The sequence below is a fragment of the Drosophila willistoni genome, unplaced genomic scaffold (genome assembly GCF_018902025.1).
Source record: "Drosophila willistoni isolate 14030-0811.24 unplaced genomic scaffold, UCI_dwil_1.1 Seg531, whole genome shotgun sequence".
Taxonomy (NCBI): Eukaryota; Metazoa; Arthropoda; class Insecta; order Diptera; family Drosophilidae; genus Drosophila; species Drosophila willistoni.
In genome coordinates this window covers 4,274,590-4,296,035 of record NW_025814459.1, presented here as the reverse complement: position 1 = coordinate 4,296,035, position 21,446 = coordinate 4,274,590, and the positions used below count along the sequence as shown (strand labels likewise).

Here is a 21,446-nt window from a genome sequence, read left to right as displayed (position 1 = left end):
TTTTAATTGGACAGACAGACTTTTTATACCATACACCCATAGGGTGAAATGGTATATTAAAGTCGCCAAAATGTATGTAACATTCAGAAGAAAGCTTCTGCGACCCCATAAAGTATATATACTCTTGATCAGGATCAACAGCCGAGTCGATCTAGCCATATCCGTCTGTCCGTCCGTCTGTCTGTAGGAACACGCAGATCTCGGAGACGATAAGAGCTAGAACCATCAAATTTTGTATGTATATTCGTGTAGTATGTAAATATATATAGAGTTAATTGGAATTTTGGCCACGCCTCCAGAATTCACATAAAACTGTTTTTCTTAAAAAGTATAACAGCTAGAGACATCCAGTTTTGTTTTTATACTCGTTTAGTTAGCGCCCAGAAACTAATTATTCAAACTTTTTGCCACGCCCCCTTCAACCCCCGGAAAGGGGTACGTAAACTAAATTTGGTATGTATGGCCAATTCCTTGAAGGAATTACTTTACAGGGTTAAAAGCTGCCTCTATGCCACTCCAGGTCTCCCGCGCTCAGCTATCAGCATCTGGCACCACCTCTGTGGATATGCCTGCCTTCCGGAAACTAAGCGCTTCACCATAATTTTACATGCCCTTTCCCATGGGTCATTTTCCACCGTGTTGCTTAGGTTAAGAAAACGATTTCGATTGCTCGCGTAGATTGACTTCGTTAGAGCTTTCCTAGCGGTGTATAAGTTCGAGTGTACACTAGGCTCGAGTTGAGAATGGTTAAGATAGCCTCATGGTTACATGGTCTGTGGCCATGATGCCAATTTGCCAGGAACGGTACAGGGAACTGCTGACAAACGTTGGATTAATCAGCGATCCATAGCCCGCGTTGTTAAAAGTGTTTTTAATGTCTAGTTTGGCAAAGGCCTCCAGAACCGCTGGTCCCTTAGCATTGGGGCAACTATGCAGGGTGTGTGCACCCAAGCGACGGCCTCCAGCTCATCTGAGGAGCAGCAGTATTCTTTAAGTAATACTGCCTTTATAGCCACGTATAAAGTGGTTTGAATTGCATACTTTTGTCAGGTGGGGGTATATGAAAGCATTCTTGCCTGGTCCACTAGATGCCAAGTTACCGGTGAAGTTCTGAATAAACTGTTCGCTGTTTGATTCTCCAAAACGGTCGGAATTCGTCGCAACGGTTTCTGTACTAGCTTTACATTGAAATTTACATATATTTCCATTTCAGAAATGGTTTCCAATTCTCAAAACCATTAACAACCTCGAATGGGACCGTTGTGTTGTCCAGTCTCCCTAACTGATCAGATTCTATTGTGATCATCACCTTAAAGCAATTCAACCATTGCTTCTTTTTGTGGTCATCAGATAGTATCTCCTTCGTGTCCTATTTAACGGCATCTGCGAATGCAAGGTCCAGATCTCGTTTGATAATATATTTTTCAAGGACATCGTATTTGGTGTCATCTCGCAATATTCCTTTGCCAGTACATTTGTGACCCCACGAAGTGACAGTGCATGAAGAATTAACACTTTTCTGGATTCAGTTTTAGGTTGGGTTTTCTGCATATGTCAAAAATATCCTTTTAGTTTTTGAGCATGTGTTTCTCAGAACAACCGATGACTATTAAGTCAGCCATGTAAAGGAATGCTCGTGACGGATTTAATCCAGAGAAAGAAATTGTCATCATTTTTTGAAAGGAATTTGGTGCTATTTTCAGAGCATATGGTAGTCTAGTAAACTGATAAGATCCATTGCTAGTGGAAAAAGACGAAATGCTTCGCGATTTTTCTTCTAATTCTATTTGGTGGAAACCTGACATTAAGTCTAGACATGAAAAATATTTGGCTCTGCCTAGTTGATCGAGATAACGTCTATTCTTGGTAATGAGAATTTATCGGGCAACAGTTTTTATACCATACACCCATAGGGTGAAATGGTATATTAAAGTCGCCAAAATGTATGTAACAGGTAGAAGGAAGCATCTCCGACCCCACAAAGTATATATATTCTTGATCAGGATCAACAACCGAGTCGATCTAGCCATGTCCGTCTGTCCGTCCGTCCGTCTGTCCGTATGAACACCTAGATCTCGGAGACTGTAAGAGCTAGAGCCACCAAATTTGGTATGTAGACTCGTGTAGTATGTAGAGTGATCAAGTTTATTTCAAATTTTTGCCACTCCCTTTTCCGCCCCCGCAATTTAAAAAAAGCGTTTATCTCAAAAACTATTGCAGCTAAAGACACCATATTTGGTATGTATATTCGCTTAGTAAATGCACACATTTTGTATGTATAAAAATTTTGCCACGCCCATCTCCGCCCCCGTAATTTGAAAAACTTGATTATCTCCCGTATTTTTTTACCTTATGCAATCAAATTTGGCACACTTAAATTCAATACTAATATCTAGCAAACTACCAAATTTGATCAAAATCGGACAAAAAACAGTTGAGTTATGCATATAAACGTTTTTCCATAAGGCCGGAGTTGGCCGTTGGCTGGTGGGGGCGCCAGGGTGCTCGTATGATTGAGTGAGCGAGATACTAAGATATGCTTGTAAGAAGCATGTGAAACTGCATTTGTTTAATAAAGTTGAAATATTTGCTTTACTGGTGTATGGTATACCTAAGTCGGCGAGACGACTTACTTACTTCATTTGTTTAGTTGATGATAGTCTATTACTGATCGCCATCGTTTCTTTTCTGATCCTTCGACTTGTCTTGTTATTTCTTCCTTATGAGTGTAAGGTATTCTGTAATTTTTGATTTATACTGGCGGTTAATCATTCAATCTTAGTTCTTGTTTGTAAAAATTATCTATATACATATATAAAAGAAAGTCGGCTTTGTTCAACCACTTATAACTCGAGATCTGCTGAACCAATCTTCATGGTTATTGATCCCTTTGGATTTGTTTCCCCCGAATAGCAGAACACATCTTAAAAACAATAAATAATTGCCGGAAAACCGCTCAAAACAGCCGATTTCTTTCCTCTTTACAAACGTTTTCTAACAATCAATTTAAATAAAGTCAACTGTTGTTTTAATGTCATTGTAGTGCTCTGTAATATACAATGTGAAAACTAAAGGAAAAATCGGTATATTGTGTTTTGTGTAGTAACATAATAGAAATTCGAATATCGTGTTTTGTGCAGTGTTTAGTAACCCATATTATCAAACCAAACCAATTAGGAATCTAATCATTATGCCACGTCCTAGGATATCCGATGAACAAGGAGAAAGAGCCAAATCGTAAAATGAATGACGCATTATTTGAGAATTGGAACGGGAACGTGAATATGATCACCAGAAATTAGATTTAGTAGTTCAAAGGAATGTACCCCTGTTGAATTACCAACAAAAGGAAGTTTATGATACTTTAATGAAGGCCATCGCTGATGAAAATGGTGGTTTATATTTCCTAGATGCCCCGTATATTGTTAAACTGAGAATACATTTAAATAATCGAAACTTAAATACTAGATGTATCGATATTGATCGAGGCCTTTTACTACGATACAAATAAGCTACGACATGGCGGCCCCTAGTGCGGAATCCCTTTTTTGAGCACGATCCTTCTCATCGTAGCGCTTGACTCCTATTTTGCATAGACGGTTGACTGGGCGACGATACGTGTTTTTAGCCGTCTTTAATTCGACTACGCGTACAACTCCATCTTCACCTGGAAAAACTTTCATAACTCGACCGAGCGGCCATTCGCCGCGCGGGGTGTTGTCTTTCATAACAACTATGTCGTCGACCTCCAAGTTTTTTCACATCTTTATGCCATTTCTCCCGATGTATAAGTGTGGGAAGATATTCTTTAATGAAACGTTTCCAGAAAGAGTCTATCTGGTACTGCGAGATTCTCCAAGCTCGTTTCTCCATCGTATTGGGAGTAACGTTGCCTGGGCCAAGGAGTATGCAGCTTTGCGGGATACAAATATCGTTTGGACACAGACCAAGTTCGTCGTCGGGGTCATCAGATTCCAGTATATATGGTCTGCTGTTGACCAGATATTCTGCCTCCATAAAAATTGTTTGCAACGTTTCATCGCTGGGATTTGCGTTTACTGTTAAAATTGCTTCAATTGCCCGTTTAAAAAAGCCTACTAGTCGCTCCCAGCAGCCTCCGAAATTTGGTGCATTTGCTGGAATGAAATTCCAAATTATTTTAATACTTGCCATATACTCTTTCACGGCACACTCATCCAGGTCCTCTAGGGCTTCTTGTAACTCTCGTGCTGCTCCGCGAAAAATTGTGCCATTATCTGACCAGATGATTTGTATAGGTCCACGTCGAGCCATCATTCTACGAACTGCCATTATGCAGGAATCGGTGTCTAGGGAGTGGGCTATCTCCACGTTGATTGCTCTAGTCGTCAGACATGTGAATATTACTCCGTACCGCTTGCGGAGGTGTTTTGAGGCTCGAGTTCCTCTTTCTGCTTTGGTGTAAAATGGACCGAAGTAGTCGACGCCTGCTGCTGTAAATGGTTTTTTGTGGGTGAAAAACCTTTCTTCGGGCAGAAATCCCATTTTTGGTGTTTGTGGTTTTGCCTTTTTGCGTTTACACCAAACACAAGCATTCATCGTCTTCCTGATGATCCTATTTAATTTTGGCATCCAGTATGCCTTCCTGAACTGATGTACTACTACCTGTGTTCCGACATGTTGTGCGTCGAGATGAATTTTATTGATCAGCATCCGAGTAAAGATATGTTTGCCATCGAGAACAACTGGGCTTTTCGTATATGTCGATACCTCTTTTGCACGTTCTATTCTGCTATCCACTCGCATTATGCCATTGTCATCCAGGTATACACAATGTTTAGACAACCTCAACTTTGAAGAATGCTCTTCAGTTTTTAGGCTGATTAGATCGTCCTGAAATAGCTGTTGCTGTACAACCTTCCACCAGACAGTTTCCGCCCATTCAATTTCGCCGACACTTAACTCATTCAATTTTCTATTACCATTTAACCGTTTCGTTAAGTTATTTATGTATCTCTCAATCCAGGCAGTACTGCGAATCAATTTATTGTATCCTTAAATTCTTTGTATGAGTATATCCATTGGATGTTCCATCTCTTGAAGTACCATTACGACCTCTGTTTGGTCGTATTCTTCTATAATGGGTTTTTGAAGATCCCATGTGGATTCGGGTCTTTGAAGAAATTCGGGTCCCGTCAACCACCAATGAAGTTTATGCTCTGATATGTTGTCACGCGTTATGACGTCAGCGATGTTTTCATTTGTTGATAGCCAGCGCCACTCTGATCTTACCGATTTTTCACAAATCTCACCTATTCGATTTGCGACAAAAACGTCGAAACGTTTATCGCTGTTAATCCAGGTAAGAACCGTACGTGAATCAGTCCAAAAGTAACGTTGATCTATATTGACTTGTAATTCGTGGCTTATCATTTCAGCCAAACGGCATCCCAGTACGGCGGCCATCGTTTCCAGTTTCGGAATAGTTATATGTTTGATTGGAGAAACCCTTGCCTTAGATGCAATTAGTGACACATCAAATTGACATTTATCCTCCTTAACATAGCTGCATCTTATATAGGCAACTGAAGAATATGCTTTTGCACTTGCGTCATTAAATATGTGCACTTCAACGCGGTCGGCATTGTTCAGATTAGAGCTATAACACCTTGGAATTTTGGTGCCCTCAATTGATATTAATGCCTTTATCCAATTTCGCCTTTTGTTTATTAGATCTCCCTTGATTTGGTCATCCCAGCCTATTCCAGACTCCCATACATCTCGCATAAGGATTCGTCCTTTGATTGTGACTGGTGTCATGAGCCCCAATGGGTCATATAGCGAATTAACTACTGACAATACATTCCTCTTTGTTGGTGTAACTTTGCCAGAAAGCAGATCATCTGTAACTTTATGCATTACCGCAGTGGAGTACGTGAAGAAGTCGCCTTTTGCGTCCCACAATACTCCTAGCACCTTTTGCTGTACGTCCATTTTTTCCCCTATCATTGCTGTAGACTTGTTCGCCCTGAGAGTTTTTGGAATGGATTGCATCACTTCGTGGCTGTTTGATATAAATTGACACAATTCAAATCCAGCCTTTGAGTGTATTTTCGTGATTGCATTAATGATGTTGATGACTTCATACGCACTAGGTTTGGAATCGAGATCATCTACGTAATGATTTTCCAAAATAGCTTTTACTGCGTCGGGTTGTTCATCTTTAAATTTACTAGCATTGTAATTTTTAACAAATTGTGCCAGAAATGGTGAGCAAGTAGTTCCAAACAACATTGCTTTCATTTGAAATATTGATGGCTCTCTTTTTTGGTCAAGATCTCTCCATAAGAAACATTGTGCTGTAGTATCACATTCTGTAATGCTCACCTGATTGAACATTTCGCGAATGTCCGCTACGACTGTTACCGCATGTAGCCGAAATCGTATCAAAATTCCTATTATAGACGTTGACCAGTCTGGGCCAGTAAGCAGGTTGCTATTGAGGGACGTACCGTTGCAAGTAGCCGCAGCGTCGAATACAAGTCGAACCTTGCCGGGCTTATTTGGGTTGATAACAGCAAAATGTGGTAAGAACCACAGTTTTAGAGAGTTGAGAACGTTAATGTCTGTTAATTGGACGGCATAACCTTTGTCCAAAAGTTTTGCTATTTCGTTCTTATATGCTTCTACGGTATCCTTGTCTCTCAAAAGATTTCGCTCAAGACATTTGAGTCGTTGAAAAGCCATTGACTTGCTTTCCGGTAGTTTTATGTCATCCGATTTCCATGGCAATCCAATTTCGTAGAAATTACCCTTTTGGTACCGCTCATCCACAGACCGTGTTTTGTCGATCTTTATTGTACAGGCACCGAAGTTTTCAATACTGAATTGTTGCTTAATCATTTGTTGTAGACATACATCTTCTATTTGACAGCAAGTAAAATGTGATGCTTGTAGATTGGTTTGTGCTGGTCCATGTACTACCCAGCCTAATTTGGTTTTAGATAACATTGGCCGATGCTCATTGCCATCTATAACGGCTCGTGCGGTAATTAATTTAGCATGGCGTTGTCCTATCAATACCACGGGTTGCCTATCCTGTAACTTCGTGTAGTCTACCATATTTTTTGGTACAAATTCTGGTAGCTTCTTATAGTCAAGTTGTTGGGTTGGTATTTTTAGATCGTTGACTAACCAAACTCCATTTAGCTGATGTTTCGGACCGTTTTTTCCACTGATATTAATGGTTGCCGATTCCGCATCTGCTTCATATCTGTAGACACCACCTGTCCAAGTAAAACAAAATGGTTTTGCGTCACCCTTTATGCCAACTTCTCTTGCCAAGCTCATTTCCATGATTGTGGATGTACTACCGTCATCCAAAAATGCTTTCGAGCCTTTTTCGCCGTGTACCGTGATTGGTGCCATTTTGAGTAATGCAGATTTTGGTGAATCAGATACGCATCCTGTGACGTTTGTGGTGGCTGCTAGATTTACTTGTATGGGTCTCTTGTGCAGTAATGGGTTGTGAAACTTTTCACAATTGTCAATTTTGCAGGCTTGTCTTTCGCTGCATTGGCTTTTATGGAATTTTAGACAGCTGTAACACGCTTTGTTACGATTAGCTAAATCCCATCTCTTTTTAATATCTGCTTTTAAGAATACGTTGCACTTGGTTAGAGGGTGTTTTTTCTCGCTGCAAATAAAGCAAATTGCTTTTGATTTTGGCTTTGGTTGGTTCACCGCCTCTATTTCCTGTGGTTGGGATTGGGTTACTTTATATTTCTCTGCGAATGACGACTGCTGGTTAATTGATGTAACCTTTTTGAAAAATGAGACATCTTGGATTAGATCTGCTTGTCTTTGTGCCCACTCAGCTAGCTTGTCAAATGTACAGAATGAAGCGCGCACGTTTGCATCTCGTAGATATGCGCCCCATTCTCGTAGATAGTTTTCGGACAGTTTTCCGATCATCATAGCTAGTAATCGTTGGGTGTCGATTAACCGGTTATCAGTGTATTCCAAAGCAGAACTTATGTTTTGAACAGTGTTATTGAATTCTTCGAAATTGTCGATATTATTGACTGGCTTTATTTGGCACGCTCTTGACATCAACTCTAGTGCAATATTTTCGGCTCCACCATACGCTTTATCTAAGATCGATATGATTTTGTCTGGATCTTTTACAGAGATTAGTAGCAAAGAAACCTTTTCCTTAGCCACTCCCTTTAGAGCTTTTGATAATCGTTGAACATCTTCCTCTTTGGAGAATCCGCAATGTTTGCTCGTAGCATTGAACTCTTGGATAAAGTGTGTCCAATTCAACGCTGATGAACCATCAAACTCCAGGTGTTTACTGTTCAAGCTCTGCCGCGCCAGCATCTGGTTCATGGCTCTTGTTGCCATGCTCGGATTATTGGTTTCATCCAAATTATTCTGACACTCTTCAGATTGCGAACGAACCCACATTGAAGTTCGCTCATTTCGCTCAGATGTTTCAAATCGTTCGGACATGCGGGAAGAACAATCTGTTAGTGCGACCTTGGCTTTCAGAACATTTTTCTCACTTACCAGTGCTTCTTCTTCCGCTTGAAGAAGTTCTAGTTCCCTTTGAACTATAAGTATTTCATTGTGCATACTAGTTAAGTCTATCTCTGAGTTTGCAGTTGGGTTGTTATCTGCCTCTGACAGTATCCGTTTGTTGTTTATAAGCTTTGTCTCCTTTTCGCACATTTTACGCTTGACGTCTACGTATGCTGTATCCACATTCTCAATTTGTTCCAGTATAACTAGTCGCTGCTCCAGAACTATTGCATTTGACCCATCAGAGTCTCCGGTGCTGACAAATGATATGGCGTCAACAATTTTTGCCTCCAAATCATTTTTTTTCTCTTTCTCACCGACGCCGATGTCAAGAAACTCACAGACGCGCAATAAAGCGTTTGCGCCTAGTTCCTTTGAGATTGCCTGCTCATGTTCTGCCTTTTCAGCATTGTTATAATTTAAACCTTTGAACGTACGAAGCTGTCGTTTTATCAATGTTTCTGAACAAATTTCAGGTAGATTGCAAAATGTACATCTCGTAGTGTTTGCGATTTCCACGAATCAATGCGGCCAAGCTGCTGTTTGCTCCACTGCCACATTTTTGATTAAATGGTTTGTTTTTGTTTATGGACTGTATTTCTATCGCTGATTGCTATTTAAGCTATCCGGCTCGAAGGACCACTATGTTAATTATATTTTAGACGCTTATAAACTTTATTTTGATTTTTTTTTAATAGTATGCTTTTACAATGTTCTTATTGGCGGCGTGGTCTTTTTTCGAGTGTGGCCGTATATTGTTAAACTGAGAATACATTTAAATAATCGAAACTTAAATACTAGATGTATCGATATTGATCGAGGCCTTTTACTACGATACAAATAAGCTGCGACAGTTAGAAGGATGCCGTATGGGTCATTCAGCATTTAAATTACCGTTAAATCTTCAAACTATTGAAGAACCAACGTGTAATATTGCAAAACACTCAGCAATGGCCAAAAATTTAGCGCCATCGAAAATCATCATCTGGGACGAATGCACAATGGCGCATAAACGTGCATTAGAAGCACTTAACCGAATATTAAAAGATTTACGCAATGACTCGAGATGTTTTGAAGGAGCAACGATTTTACTGTCTGGCGATTTCCGCCAAATACTGCCAGTGAGTCCAAGATCTACAGCTGCCGATGAAATAAACGCTTGCCTCAAATCGTCAAATCTATGGCGCTATGTGAAGAAACTGCAGCTGACAACAAACATAAGAGTTACATTGCTTAATGATACATCTACTGAGGATTTCTCGAAGCAATTTCTGACTATCGGTAATGGTCAAGTACCTGTCGATGAATCGAGCGGATTAATATCATTTCTAAATAATTTCTGTAATTTTGTCTATTCAAAAGACGAACTTATCAACAATGTATTTCCAAATATTATTTGTAACTACAAAAATAATGAATGATTGAGTGAGCGAGCAATTTTAACGGCTAAGAATAAAGATGAAGATGACCTGAACTACATAATTCAAAATAAGATCATTGGAACAATGCATTCATTCAAATCTATTGACTGCGTCACAATGAAAATAAAGCCACCAACTATCTAATAGAATTTTTAAACTCTTTGGACGTGCCTGGCTTACCACCGCACAATTTGCGCCTAAAGGTTGGCTCCGAAGTAATCATGCTTCGAAACATAAACCAACCAAAACTGTGCAACGGTACGCGTTTGGTTTCTAGTAAATTGATGAACAATGTAATTTACGCTACGATAATAATAGGAAAATTCAAAGGTGAGGAAGTTCTCATTCCGAGGATCCCGATGATCCCAACCGATATGCCGTTTGAATTTAAAAGACTTCAATTTCCGATACGTCTTGCTTTTGCCATGACCATCAACAAATCACAAGGCCAATCCTTAAAAGTTTGTAGTTTAAGTCTAGAACATTCATGTTTTTCCCATGGTCAATTATACGTGGCATGTTCACGGGTCGGAAGACCATCTGCGTTGTTTGTTTTTGCGCCTGATAATAAAACAAAAAATGTCGTGTATCACAAGGTACTTAAGTGAAGAGCAACCTATGTACTAAATACAGAAATAATAATGAATGATTAATGTAGTTATTTAATTTTTTTTGTATTTTTTCCAAAAAAAAAAAAAAACACAAAAAGTTCGACGGGTCAGTTCTAGTTTGTTATAATTGTATCTGTATACCTGTGAGTGAGTTTTTGAACATAAGTGGGAAGTTTGGCTTCAGGCTTTGCATTACTGATTGACTTCTTTGGTCATCAGTTTTCTGTACTATTTCACAATTCTTTAATTGTTCATATTTGATTTTTTCCAACTCTTTTCTCTTAATTCTTTTGGTTGTATTTAAAATTCGGAAAAATATTTGTGTCGGACTTGGGATCGAATTCCCAATAAATATTCCTTTTTCGACTTCTTGATTTAAGATGACAAAATTTGTATTTTTGTTTGGAATATTTATTTGTCGGATTACTTCAGATCTTGCTGGGAGTATTGTGTTATTACTGTCACAGGTGTGTAATATTGGGATGTTTAAAATCTAAATTATTTGGTCTTAATATTAGTGAATCGTTTGGTTCACTGAAATCTAGTTGGCAATTAAAAACTTAGGAGAAATCTAGGCCTAAAATTCCATCGAATGGTATCGGTAATTATTTTGTCCATTTCTGTTTTATTGCAACGGTCAGCTCTTTAATGTCACGGAATATTCCAGCTTTTAGTATGTTACGTACCTGATTGTTTATACAATTCTTTGTTAAAGCCACTGCACATTGGGCCAGCGAACCGATAGTTCGACGAAAATTAAAGTTTTAAAGCTACGTTCTTGAAATTTGGTACATATGATAGTGTCGATGCACATAAAAATATATCTAAGTTTCAGGCCGAGCTGACCACGCGTTCTCTAGCCGCCCATACGAGATAGGTTTCCTTTTTCTATACTTGTACGGTAATTAATAAAGCTAGCACTCGTTAAATTCATAAAATTATTTAATTCATTTTTTTAACACTTAATCTTCCATCGAATCCATAGCTTGCAATAATGATCAGACTTAAAGTATTGCCAAGCCGCCCAAATAAATCTTCATGCATTTGAATTCTACGGCAACTAATGTGGTCTAGAAGATTTTGCAGCGGGACTTCAGCAACTGACTCGGTTATATTACTGTTTAAAGGTCTACATTTTGACTTAGCTTCTCTCACTTTGTTGTAAGTAGGAAAAAGTTCACAAGATCGGGAAATGCGGAGCTCGCGAAAGTTGTTGTATTGACTTTTGGTCAATGAATTTTCAAGCAGATATGCTAAAGCTTCATCCACCGTTAGTCGAACCGAGTCATTTGTATGAGTAAAAATATTTTTTCTAGCCTCATTGGGGTCACTCGGAGTAAGAAATGTTTTTTTTAAAACAAGGGCTGCATACTTCTCCTTCGATATTTCGGCTGAAACTGCGGAAGCAAGCAGAAGAAAAGATGTGTTGTGGTTCTGATTTACAGCTAAATTGGATGCCAATTTTCTCTTCTGACGGGGACCTGCGTTAACGTATTTAATGGGTGGGCGTCCAACTGGTCTTGATGTTGACGGGTTTGGATTTGAAGACAACGATGGATGCCAATTTTCTCTTCTGACGGGGACCTGCGTTAACGTATTTAATGGGTGGGCGTCGAACTGGTCTTGATGTTGACAGGTTTGGATTTGAAGACAACGATGGACTTACTGTTATATCCATATTGGACAGAAGCCATTCGGTATGCTTTGTCTTAAATCTGGCCATATTTTTACAACATTTTGCAAGGTTTCTTTGTATGTAAAGGTGAAAGCTTCTCACTTTGGTGTTGATTTCACCCTTTTTCTCAGTGTTTAAGTTGAATGCTTTCAGTTCATCACAAATCCAACTCGAAACGGCAGATGTGCTACGACTATTTTGTATGTAGATGTCAAGCAGTTGCTCGTAGGCGAACTCAACCACAGCTACAATATTAGGGATTTATTCACATCGGAGCAAAAAGGAGCAAAAACGGGTTTTAAAATTAGATTATATACACTTTGAACTATAATGACACATAATTACTTTTTGGCACAATTTGGCACAAAATTAGTTATAATCCACAACAGACGAGTGAGCAGGTTAGCTTTTTCCTACTTTTGGACAACACAAATAAACGTACACAAAAAACACTTTGACAAACATGAACAAAATATTTCAATAAGAAATTTGAATTTTCGTCGAACTAGCGGTTCGCTGGCCCAATGTGCACTGTAGCGATAGAAATTCTATACTTCTTAGCTACTTCAACGGGTTTACCATCGAGTATTAAGGCTACTTCCAGAGATTCAGTAAGCTTTTTAACCTCTTGGGCGTACTGGCTTGCTGTTTCCTTTCTCTGTGGTAGGTTTTTTTTAGTTTAGCGGTTATTGACGCTACCGATTCTGTTATTAGATTTGTGGCAATACGGTTGATTATTGCTTCTATTGTCAGTTCAGAGTTTATCAGATTTCTAGTGTAGCCTTTAAGTTTTGTCTTTATTACACACACTGCTGTATTTTCATGGTTGCCTTTTAGAGTATTTAATAAACTCAATGCATCCATGAACCTCTGAAGATTTTCTGTTCTACCATCAAACTATGGTATGGATATACTACAATATTCCTCTTTCCGAGTGCAGAAATGCTTTTTTTTACCAACAAAAACTAAGATTGTATGACTAACCGCCAGTATACATTAAAAATTACAGAATACCTTACAATCATAAGGAAGAAATAACAAGACAAGTCGAAGGATCAGAAAAGAAACGATGGCGATCAGTATTAGACTATCATCAAATAAACAAAAAACTGTTGCCCGATAAATTCTCATTACCAAGAATAGACGTTATCTCGATCAACTAGGCAGAGCCAAATATTTTTCATGTCTAGATTTAATGTCAGGTTTCCACCAAAAAGAATTAGAATAAAAATCGCGAAGCATTTTATCTTTTTCCACTAGCAATGGATCTTATCAGTTTACTAGACTACCATATGATCTGAAAATAGCACCAAATTCCTTTCAAAGAATGATGACTGTATCAACCCCGTATTCCAGCGATTAGAAACAACAACAAATTAACAATTAACAAATTAGATATTAATTTATTCATGTGTTGCTTTATACGTTTATATGCTGCGCTTGCCGCCAAGAATCAAAATGAAGAGAGATGGAGAAAGCGATACCCAAAGCTCGAACGTGAAAAGCTCATTTCGTGGCTTGAGCCGCGGGGCTTTCTGTCTGTTGATCGCCGGCCACCGAAAGCTCCCTTGGCACAGGTCTCCACAATGACAATTGCTTTCTCTGGATTAAATCCGTCACGAGCATTCCTTTACATGGATGACTTAATGGTCATCAGTTGTTCTGAGAAACACATGCTCAAAAACCTAAAGAATGTTTTTGACATATGCAGAAAACACAACCTAAACACGATGTCATTGAAAAATTTGCAGTATTGAAATGCTGATCGTGCTAGAAGTTTCGTAGCTTTTTGCAACTACTACAGACGTTTTATTAAAAACTTCGCAGAACATTCACTTCTGATAACACGACTATGTAGAAAGAACGTAGATTTTGTTTGGTCCGAAGAATGCCAAAAAGGATTAAAGTACCTGAAAGAAGCTTAAATAAAACCCACACTGCTGCAGTTAACAGATGCTCGTGGAGCAGCTTTGACTCATACTTGTGGTAATAAGCAGTTACGAGTACGCTTCTCGTTCATTCACCAAAGGTGATAGTAATAACATCACTACTGAACAAGAACTAGCTGCTATACACTGGGATATATATATATATGGCAAAAAACTTCAGAGTCAAAACAGACCATAGACCACTAACGTATTTATTCTCTATGGGAGATCCAAGTTCAAAGTTAACTAGAATGAGACATGATCTAGAAGAATATGAGTTCACAATAGAATATCTGAAGGTAAAAGATAATTTTGTGGCGGATGCATTATCCCGCATTTCGATACAGGATCTAAAGAACACAAGCGCACATGTCCTGAAAGTCACTACCAGGCAGCAAAGAAGACAAAATAATCTCTGGTCAGAGAATAAAAATAAAAATAGGGACGTACCTAATGATGCTTTTAAGCCCAAAATACATGAAGCACTCTGCAATGATATATGAAAAGTAGGGACCCTGCGCATAACACATAATTTATGTTTCCTCAAACATGGGAAAAAAGTTATAGCAAGAATTGAGATTGGAGATCTGTACACCAATGGAAATCTAGACTTAGGTCAGTTTTTCAAAGGCTTGAAAAACAAGCCGGTATACTCGACATCAAACAACTCAAATTGGCACCGAGTGAAAAGATCTTTGAAACTTATTCAATAGAATTTTTTAAAGAACTGGGGAATAAAATATTGAAAACATTAAGAGTAGCGCTACTCCAACCGGTGACCATTATAGAAAGAGATTAAGATAAAGAAGCAATATTGTTTACATACCATGATGATCCTATATAGGGTGGCCATACAGGCATTACAAAAACTTTGGCCAAAGTAAAAACACATTATTATTGGAAAAACATGACTCGTCATGTAAAAGACTACAATAATAAATGTGAAAAATGCCTAAAGTCAAAATCGACGAGGCACATAAAAAAACACCCTTAGTTATTACAGATAGGGTAATAGTAGACACCATTGGTCCACTGCCAAAATCTGAAAATGGTAACGAATATGCAGTCACTCTAATATATTACTTGACGAAATACTTAGTAGCAATACCAGTGTTGAGTTTGGCGCTAAGGTTCGATGTTTTAGCGGGCCCACAAGAAAACACTCCACTTTTCACGTGATGCTTCATTATTTCTTCCACGTGTATTTCTTGTGCTAATGGTAGGCTAAGTGGGTGTGTGTATGGTGTGTGTGCCGTATGCGAGTCGTTATTATGCGAGCCGTTTGAGAGCCGCTATAAATTAATCGCCTTTACTCGCGGTTGTAACCAAACTGTTCTGTCCGCCGCTTAGTAACAAGCATAGAACCTAACATGTAAGCTTAATGCGCAAGATGCAACAGGTTATTTCCCAGCACGTAGGCTGGCGCTTAAGTGTAAGTATAAAAATGAAAGAGAATGAGTGATATGGGTTAACCCATTGGTGGCTGCGTCGGGTCTGCTGGGCAGTTAGCGGATTTCGGCGGCAACATTCCCCCCCCAGTAAAGCTGCTCTCTTCAGGGGGTTGCTTTGCTCCATTACAGCCGACGTCTAATACAGCTACTTTAGCCACGGGCCGTTGAAGAGTCCCGTGGGCGGTTCTGATGATCACTCGACGCACCTGGTTGTCTTTGGCCAGGATTGTTTGCTCGACTACACATTTTGGCCATCTATTTCGGGGCAGAGTCTCGTCCAATATTACAACGACGTCTCCAGCTGCTATTGGTGGTCTCTTCGTAAACCATTTTCCTCACCTGGCTAAATCTGGAATGTATTCGCGTACCCATCGTCGCCAGAATTGATCGGCGAATTCTTGTACCGCTTGCCACATGTGCTGTACGGTGTGTGTGGTTTCGAAGACTTGTTTATGGCCGCTTGCTGATCCTAGTAGTAGATGGTTAGGGGTGATAGCCTCGTCGTCTTTGCTGTCCAGAGAGACAAAAGTAAGCGGTCAGGAATTTAGGATGAATTCCACTTCCCAGAGTGCGCTTTGTAGGCCCTCGCTGGTGAATTTTCTCGCTGGGCAGATTGCGTAGAGTACAGTCTTGACAGAACGAACAAGTCGCTTCCATGCTCCACCCATATGAGGAGCGGCTGGTGGATTAAATTTCCATTTGATGTCATCGAACGCCGGTTGCACGGCGTTGAAGTTGATCGTCTGCGCTTTGTCATAGATAATCTTTTCGGCAGCTTTGAAGTTAGTGCCATTGTCGCTGTAAATTTCTCTCGAGGTCCCGCGCCGATTGATGAAGTTTCGGATGCACATTATGCACGTGTTTAGAGAGCACGCCAGTTTTATATGCACTGCCCGTATGGTTAGGCAGGTGAAAATAACGGTCCATCTTTTTTCGCTTCTCCGTCCTACAGCAACCAAGAAGGGCCCGAAATAGTGAAGGGACGTTGGTAGGCAGCCAGCCTGGCGATGGGCAAGAGAGCCATTTGCTTTGGAACAGGCATGGCGCTCTCATTTTTACAGCGTTGGCAAGACTTCCTCATACCATTGTATAAGACTCGTAGGCGTGGTATGCAAAACATGCCTCGAATCCTGTTAATACACGTCTCATGAGATGTGTGGTGCATTTCCTGATGATACCAGTTCACTATGAGCCGAGTAATGTGGTGCACATATGGGAGCAGTATTTGGTTTTGGCCGTTTAGGTTTTCTTCTCGACCTCGGAGCTGGTTTTCGTCTAGGAAGATATTCAAACATATGAGTTTAGAATTTGTTTTTAAAGGTTTACCTCTCGTTAAGTTGCGAATTTCTGGGTTGAATTCAGATGACTGCGCATGCCGCAGTAGGAGTGTGCGTGCCTGCTGAATCATTTCGTAAGACTATGAGGTAGGTGGCGATGCCTTCTTTTGTTTCGCTTTCAGTTTCTCAATGCAGAGAATAAAGCGCGCTAAAGCTCGATATAGCCTGCGCCAGTCGGAAAAATATTCCGCGTTAAGTTTTAGCTCCATCGGCGAATTGTCGATGAAGAGTATGTTATGCCTGACTTCAGCATTGTTTGGTGGCCCCAAATCATCGCATTTTGGCCACTCGTGTTGATCCTGCAGCAAATAGTGTAGCCAAGTTTTATATTTATTGGCGTTGTTTGTTTTAGTAGCAAGATCTGCAGGGTTAAGGTTGGTTGGAACCCAGTTCCATTGGCTAACGTTTGTGAATTCCAGTATTTCGGCCACGCGGTGCATCACGAATTGCTGAAACTTTTGTGGATCCATACGAAGCCATTTGAGAACAGTCTTTGAGTCGGACCAATAGCAACTCGAATTAATTGACAAACTTGGATTGCGTTGGATTCGGTTACTCAGCTTTGCTCCGATAACTGCAGCCTGCAGTTCCATCCAATTCGCTGGCGTCAACGAACGTGTGTAACTGAACATCATGGATTTGATCGCTGCTGTTGAAATAACATCTCGGGATGGTCAATCCGGCGATTGTTGTAAGGATCCGTTTCCATCGTATCCATTTGGGTAACAATGCGTCGGGCAAACCAGTATCCCAGCCAATGCCGCTTCTCCAGACTTCTTGCAGTAGGATTTTCAGCTCTATTGTAAAGCATGAGATGAAGCCGAGTGGGTCGTACATTGACATAAGTACTTGCAAGAACTCGCGTTTGGTTGGTGTTTTGTCGCTGTCTAAAACGTTGCGCTTCAGCCTGGCGAACTTGCAGATGAATGTGAATACGTCGAAGTTCAGCACCCAATATAAGCCGAGTACCTTTTCTGTGGCGGTAATTTCGACAGCTTCGGGAAGCAGCGAATCCCTCTTTAGTATTCGTAGGACCTCCTTTGAGTTCGAAGACCAATTGCGTATGTGGAAACCACCTGCTGCATGAATGTCTCTGACTTGAGTTGCGATGTTTCCGACTTCCACGTAGTCGTCGCCGCTGTATATAAAATCATCCACGTAGTGGTAGTCCTTCACGACTTATGCTGTTTGAGGGTACTGTTGACAGAATCGATCTGCATTTTTGTCACGAATAAAGTGTGCAATGCAGGGTGCGCAATTGATTCCGAAAGTAAGCGCTTCCATAAAATAGACGTTAGGCTCTTGCCTCTCGGATTTGCTGTCGAACCACAGAAACCTTTGCGCATGGGTGTCTGCTAGTCTCACTCGGATCTGGTGCAACATCTCGGCGATATCGCCACAGATCGCCACTCGTCCCAGTCGGAATGAGAGTAAGAGGTCAAACAGGGAGTTTAGGAATTCTGGACCACTCCAGATGTAGTCATTCAGGGCCTTGCCGCCGGATTGGGCGGCTGCATCCCATACAAGCCGGACCTTCTCTGGTTTATTTGGATTTTTAGTTATGAAGGTTGGTAGATACCATGTCCGTCTGTTTGGTGCAGCTATTTCCTCCGGCGTCAGCATGCGAGCATAGCCCTTTTCGACGAGGTTTTCGATTTGCTTGGTGATTTGCTCCTTCAACTGTGGTTGTCGGGAAAATTGCTTTTGTAGGCATTTAAGCCGTTTTAGTGCGTTTGCGTAGCTATCAGGTAATGAAACTTCAGGGTCTTTCCACATTAGACCGACCTCGTACCTGCCATTCTTCAAGGCGGTAGTAGATTCAAGTCTGGTTAGAGCTTGAGTTTTTTCTGGTGATGATAGCGGTTTTGCTGTGGTAGCGTCTAATGAGAACGCTTGTTTGATGATCTCATGCAGCTTGGCGTCTGCGTCTCTGCATCCACACATGTGAACGCTGACATTATTTCTAGTGGCCCTTGATTGCGTGGAGCTTTGTAGTGCCCATCCCAGTGGCGTCTTTGACGCTATTGGTTGGTGCCATGCCCCCTCTTTGATTTTAAGGGGTACGGCGAGGTTCCAGTTATTTGTCCCGATTGGGATGCTTGGGCGTGCGTTGGTGTATGATGCTATCGGTAGTCCCGCTAGGTGGGAGAATTCTTTGGCGAGAGCCCTTATGTAGATAGACTGTACAGGTAGATCCAGGGTATCTACGCTGTGAACCTCTTCCAAGTAGAATTGATTGCCATTATGTGGATTGGCAACCGTAAGCGTGACACTTTCCGATGCATTTTCTTCGCGTGTTGTACCGTTGGTCCATTTTAGGCACAGTGGATCTGGAACACCTTTTAGACCAAGTTGCTTAAAGACCTTGTTGTCGATGAGCGTTAGTGCCGATCTCTCATCTAGAAATGCAAAAGTGTTAGTGACTTTCGTTTTATTGATGATTTGTATTGGAATGACACGGAACTATGTTGAGCCGGACTCTCTGGATCGCTGGGTGTGCTTGCCCTCCGGCGTATGCACGCAAACCTTTTCACGTTGGCACTTTTGGTGATGACGGTTTAGGCATTTTTGGCAGAGCTTGTGATTTTTCAGAAAGGACATCTTTCGTTGATGTGGCGTGGCTTTGAACGATGGCCAGCTGTGTATTTGTGCTCAGGTTCGTTACAAACGACGCACATAATTTCCTTGACCTGCTCTTTAGGTGCCTCTGTGTGGTGATTTAGGCTTCCGCTCTTCTTATGGTAAAGCGGCGATGTTACCTGGCTTGCTGCTTCAGCTATGTCGTAGATCCATTTGCTAAAAGATTCCATTGATGGTATCTTGTGTCTTTGGAAAACATTGCCCACTGCAGCTTCAGTTGTGTGGGGAGTTTCTCTAGTAGCTCTTGTACGAGCATTGGGTTCTGCATGTAACCTGTGAGTCCACATGCTTCCATCGTTGAGTAGATGTTTCGTACACACAGTGCGTATTCGATAAGTGGTTCAAGCTTATCTTTTATTGCGGGTAGTTGCCGCGTTTTTTCCAGTAAGTTGTGCAAAATATGCTCTGGCCGACCGAAACACATACGTAATGTTTGTATGATTTCAGGGACCATTGCTGGTAAAAGGAGTTTGGATTGAACTAACTCACGTGCTTTTCCCTTTAGGCTAGCTTGCAGCCGCATAAGATTTTCTGCATTCGTATACCCGGCGATTTCCGTACTTGTCTGAAAACTACTGTAGAATAGAGGCCAGCTCTGAGGATTGCCATCAAATGTTGGAAGCTCTTTATCGCTTGACGGGCTGCAAGTTGTGCCTGATTTGCTGTTTTTAGGTCTACGTCCATTCGCACTTTACTTTCTGGATAGTACGATGCAGCCCTGTTTTGAGTATTCGTGAAATTCCAGGGCGCCATCGGCGTAGCACTTAGGTGCGGTTGTTCGCGTGTCGTAGCACGCGTGTTGTTTGAGGTTAGGAACGGCAGCTGCGGTGCCTCGTGATCGTAATGCCACGTGTCACGCACAGCTGAGTGTGTGACCATCGCTTTTTGTTTGGCAGAAGTAAAAATAGGAACAGCTGTCCTAGCTGTGTCCTGGAATATTTTTGCCGGGCATAGTCCAAAGTCCCGATCCGGTTCTGGTAGCGGCCCCGTTGGTTTTGCTGGTGACGAAGTGGCCTGAGGTTCGCCTGCTCGTGTGGTATTTTCGAGGTTCTGCAGGGCGTTGCTCAATATGGTTGTGATGACTTCCGATGACACGTTGACGCAGTCGCAGCTGTTCTCGGATTTCTCGTCTGTTACTCCAACGCAGCCGAAATGATACCAGGAACAGCATCGATTGCAGTGCACCATGCGGTCATTGTCTTCCTGCATGCATTTCTTGCAATGATATATTCCACTTGATAAGTCTTGTGCTGCCATGGTTTACCAATGAGTTTATACTTTTAAGCGATGTTGATTAGTTACCTGACCTATGTAGGTCGTAAACGGTTGACCGTTGAGGTTATGTATCACAATTTAGTGATTGGTTATGCAATCGTCGAGGTTAACCTCTATATGATTGGCGTGTAGAACCGCGGGTTGATCCGTCGAGTTGAGTTAAATAATTAACTTTTTCGAACACTTAGTGGTTTACCACTGTTAGATTAATTTATAGAATTAATCTGTAGAATTAATTTATAGAATTAATTCATGGCCTTTATGGCGTGATTTATAGAATTAATTTATAGAATGAGTTTGGCGCTAAGGTTCGATGTTTTAGCGGGCCCACAAGAAAACACTCCACTTTTCAGGTGATACTTCATTATTTCTTCCACGTGTATTTCTTATGCTAATGGTAGGCTAAGTGGGTGTGTGTATGGTGTGTGTGCCGTATGCGAGTCGTTATTATGCGAGCCGTTTGAGAGCCGCTATAAATTAATCGCCCTTACTCGCGGTTGTAATTAAACTGTTCTGTCCGCCGCTTAGTAACAAGCATAGAACCTA

At 40.9% G+C, this 21,446-nt stretch overlaps 1 protein-coding gene across 1 annotated transcript in view; it reads right to left on the bottom strand.

Moving 5' to 3' along the window:
• Positions 1–16,499, bottom strand: part of LOC124461534 (probable G-protein coupled receptor Mth-like 11) — a 54,722-nt gene extending 38,223 nt beyond the window's left edge. Inside the window, exon 1 of the mRNA XM_047013040.1 lies at positions 16,293–16,499. Within this exon, the coding sequence (XP_046868996.1) occupies positions 16,293–16,499 (207 nt within the window). The remainder of the gene's footprint in view (positions 1–16,292) is intronic.
• Positions 16,500–21,446: the final 4,947 nt, after the last annotated feature.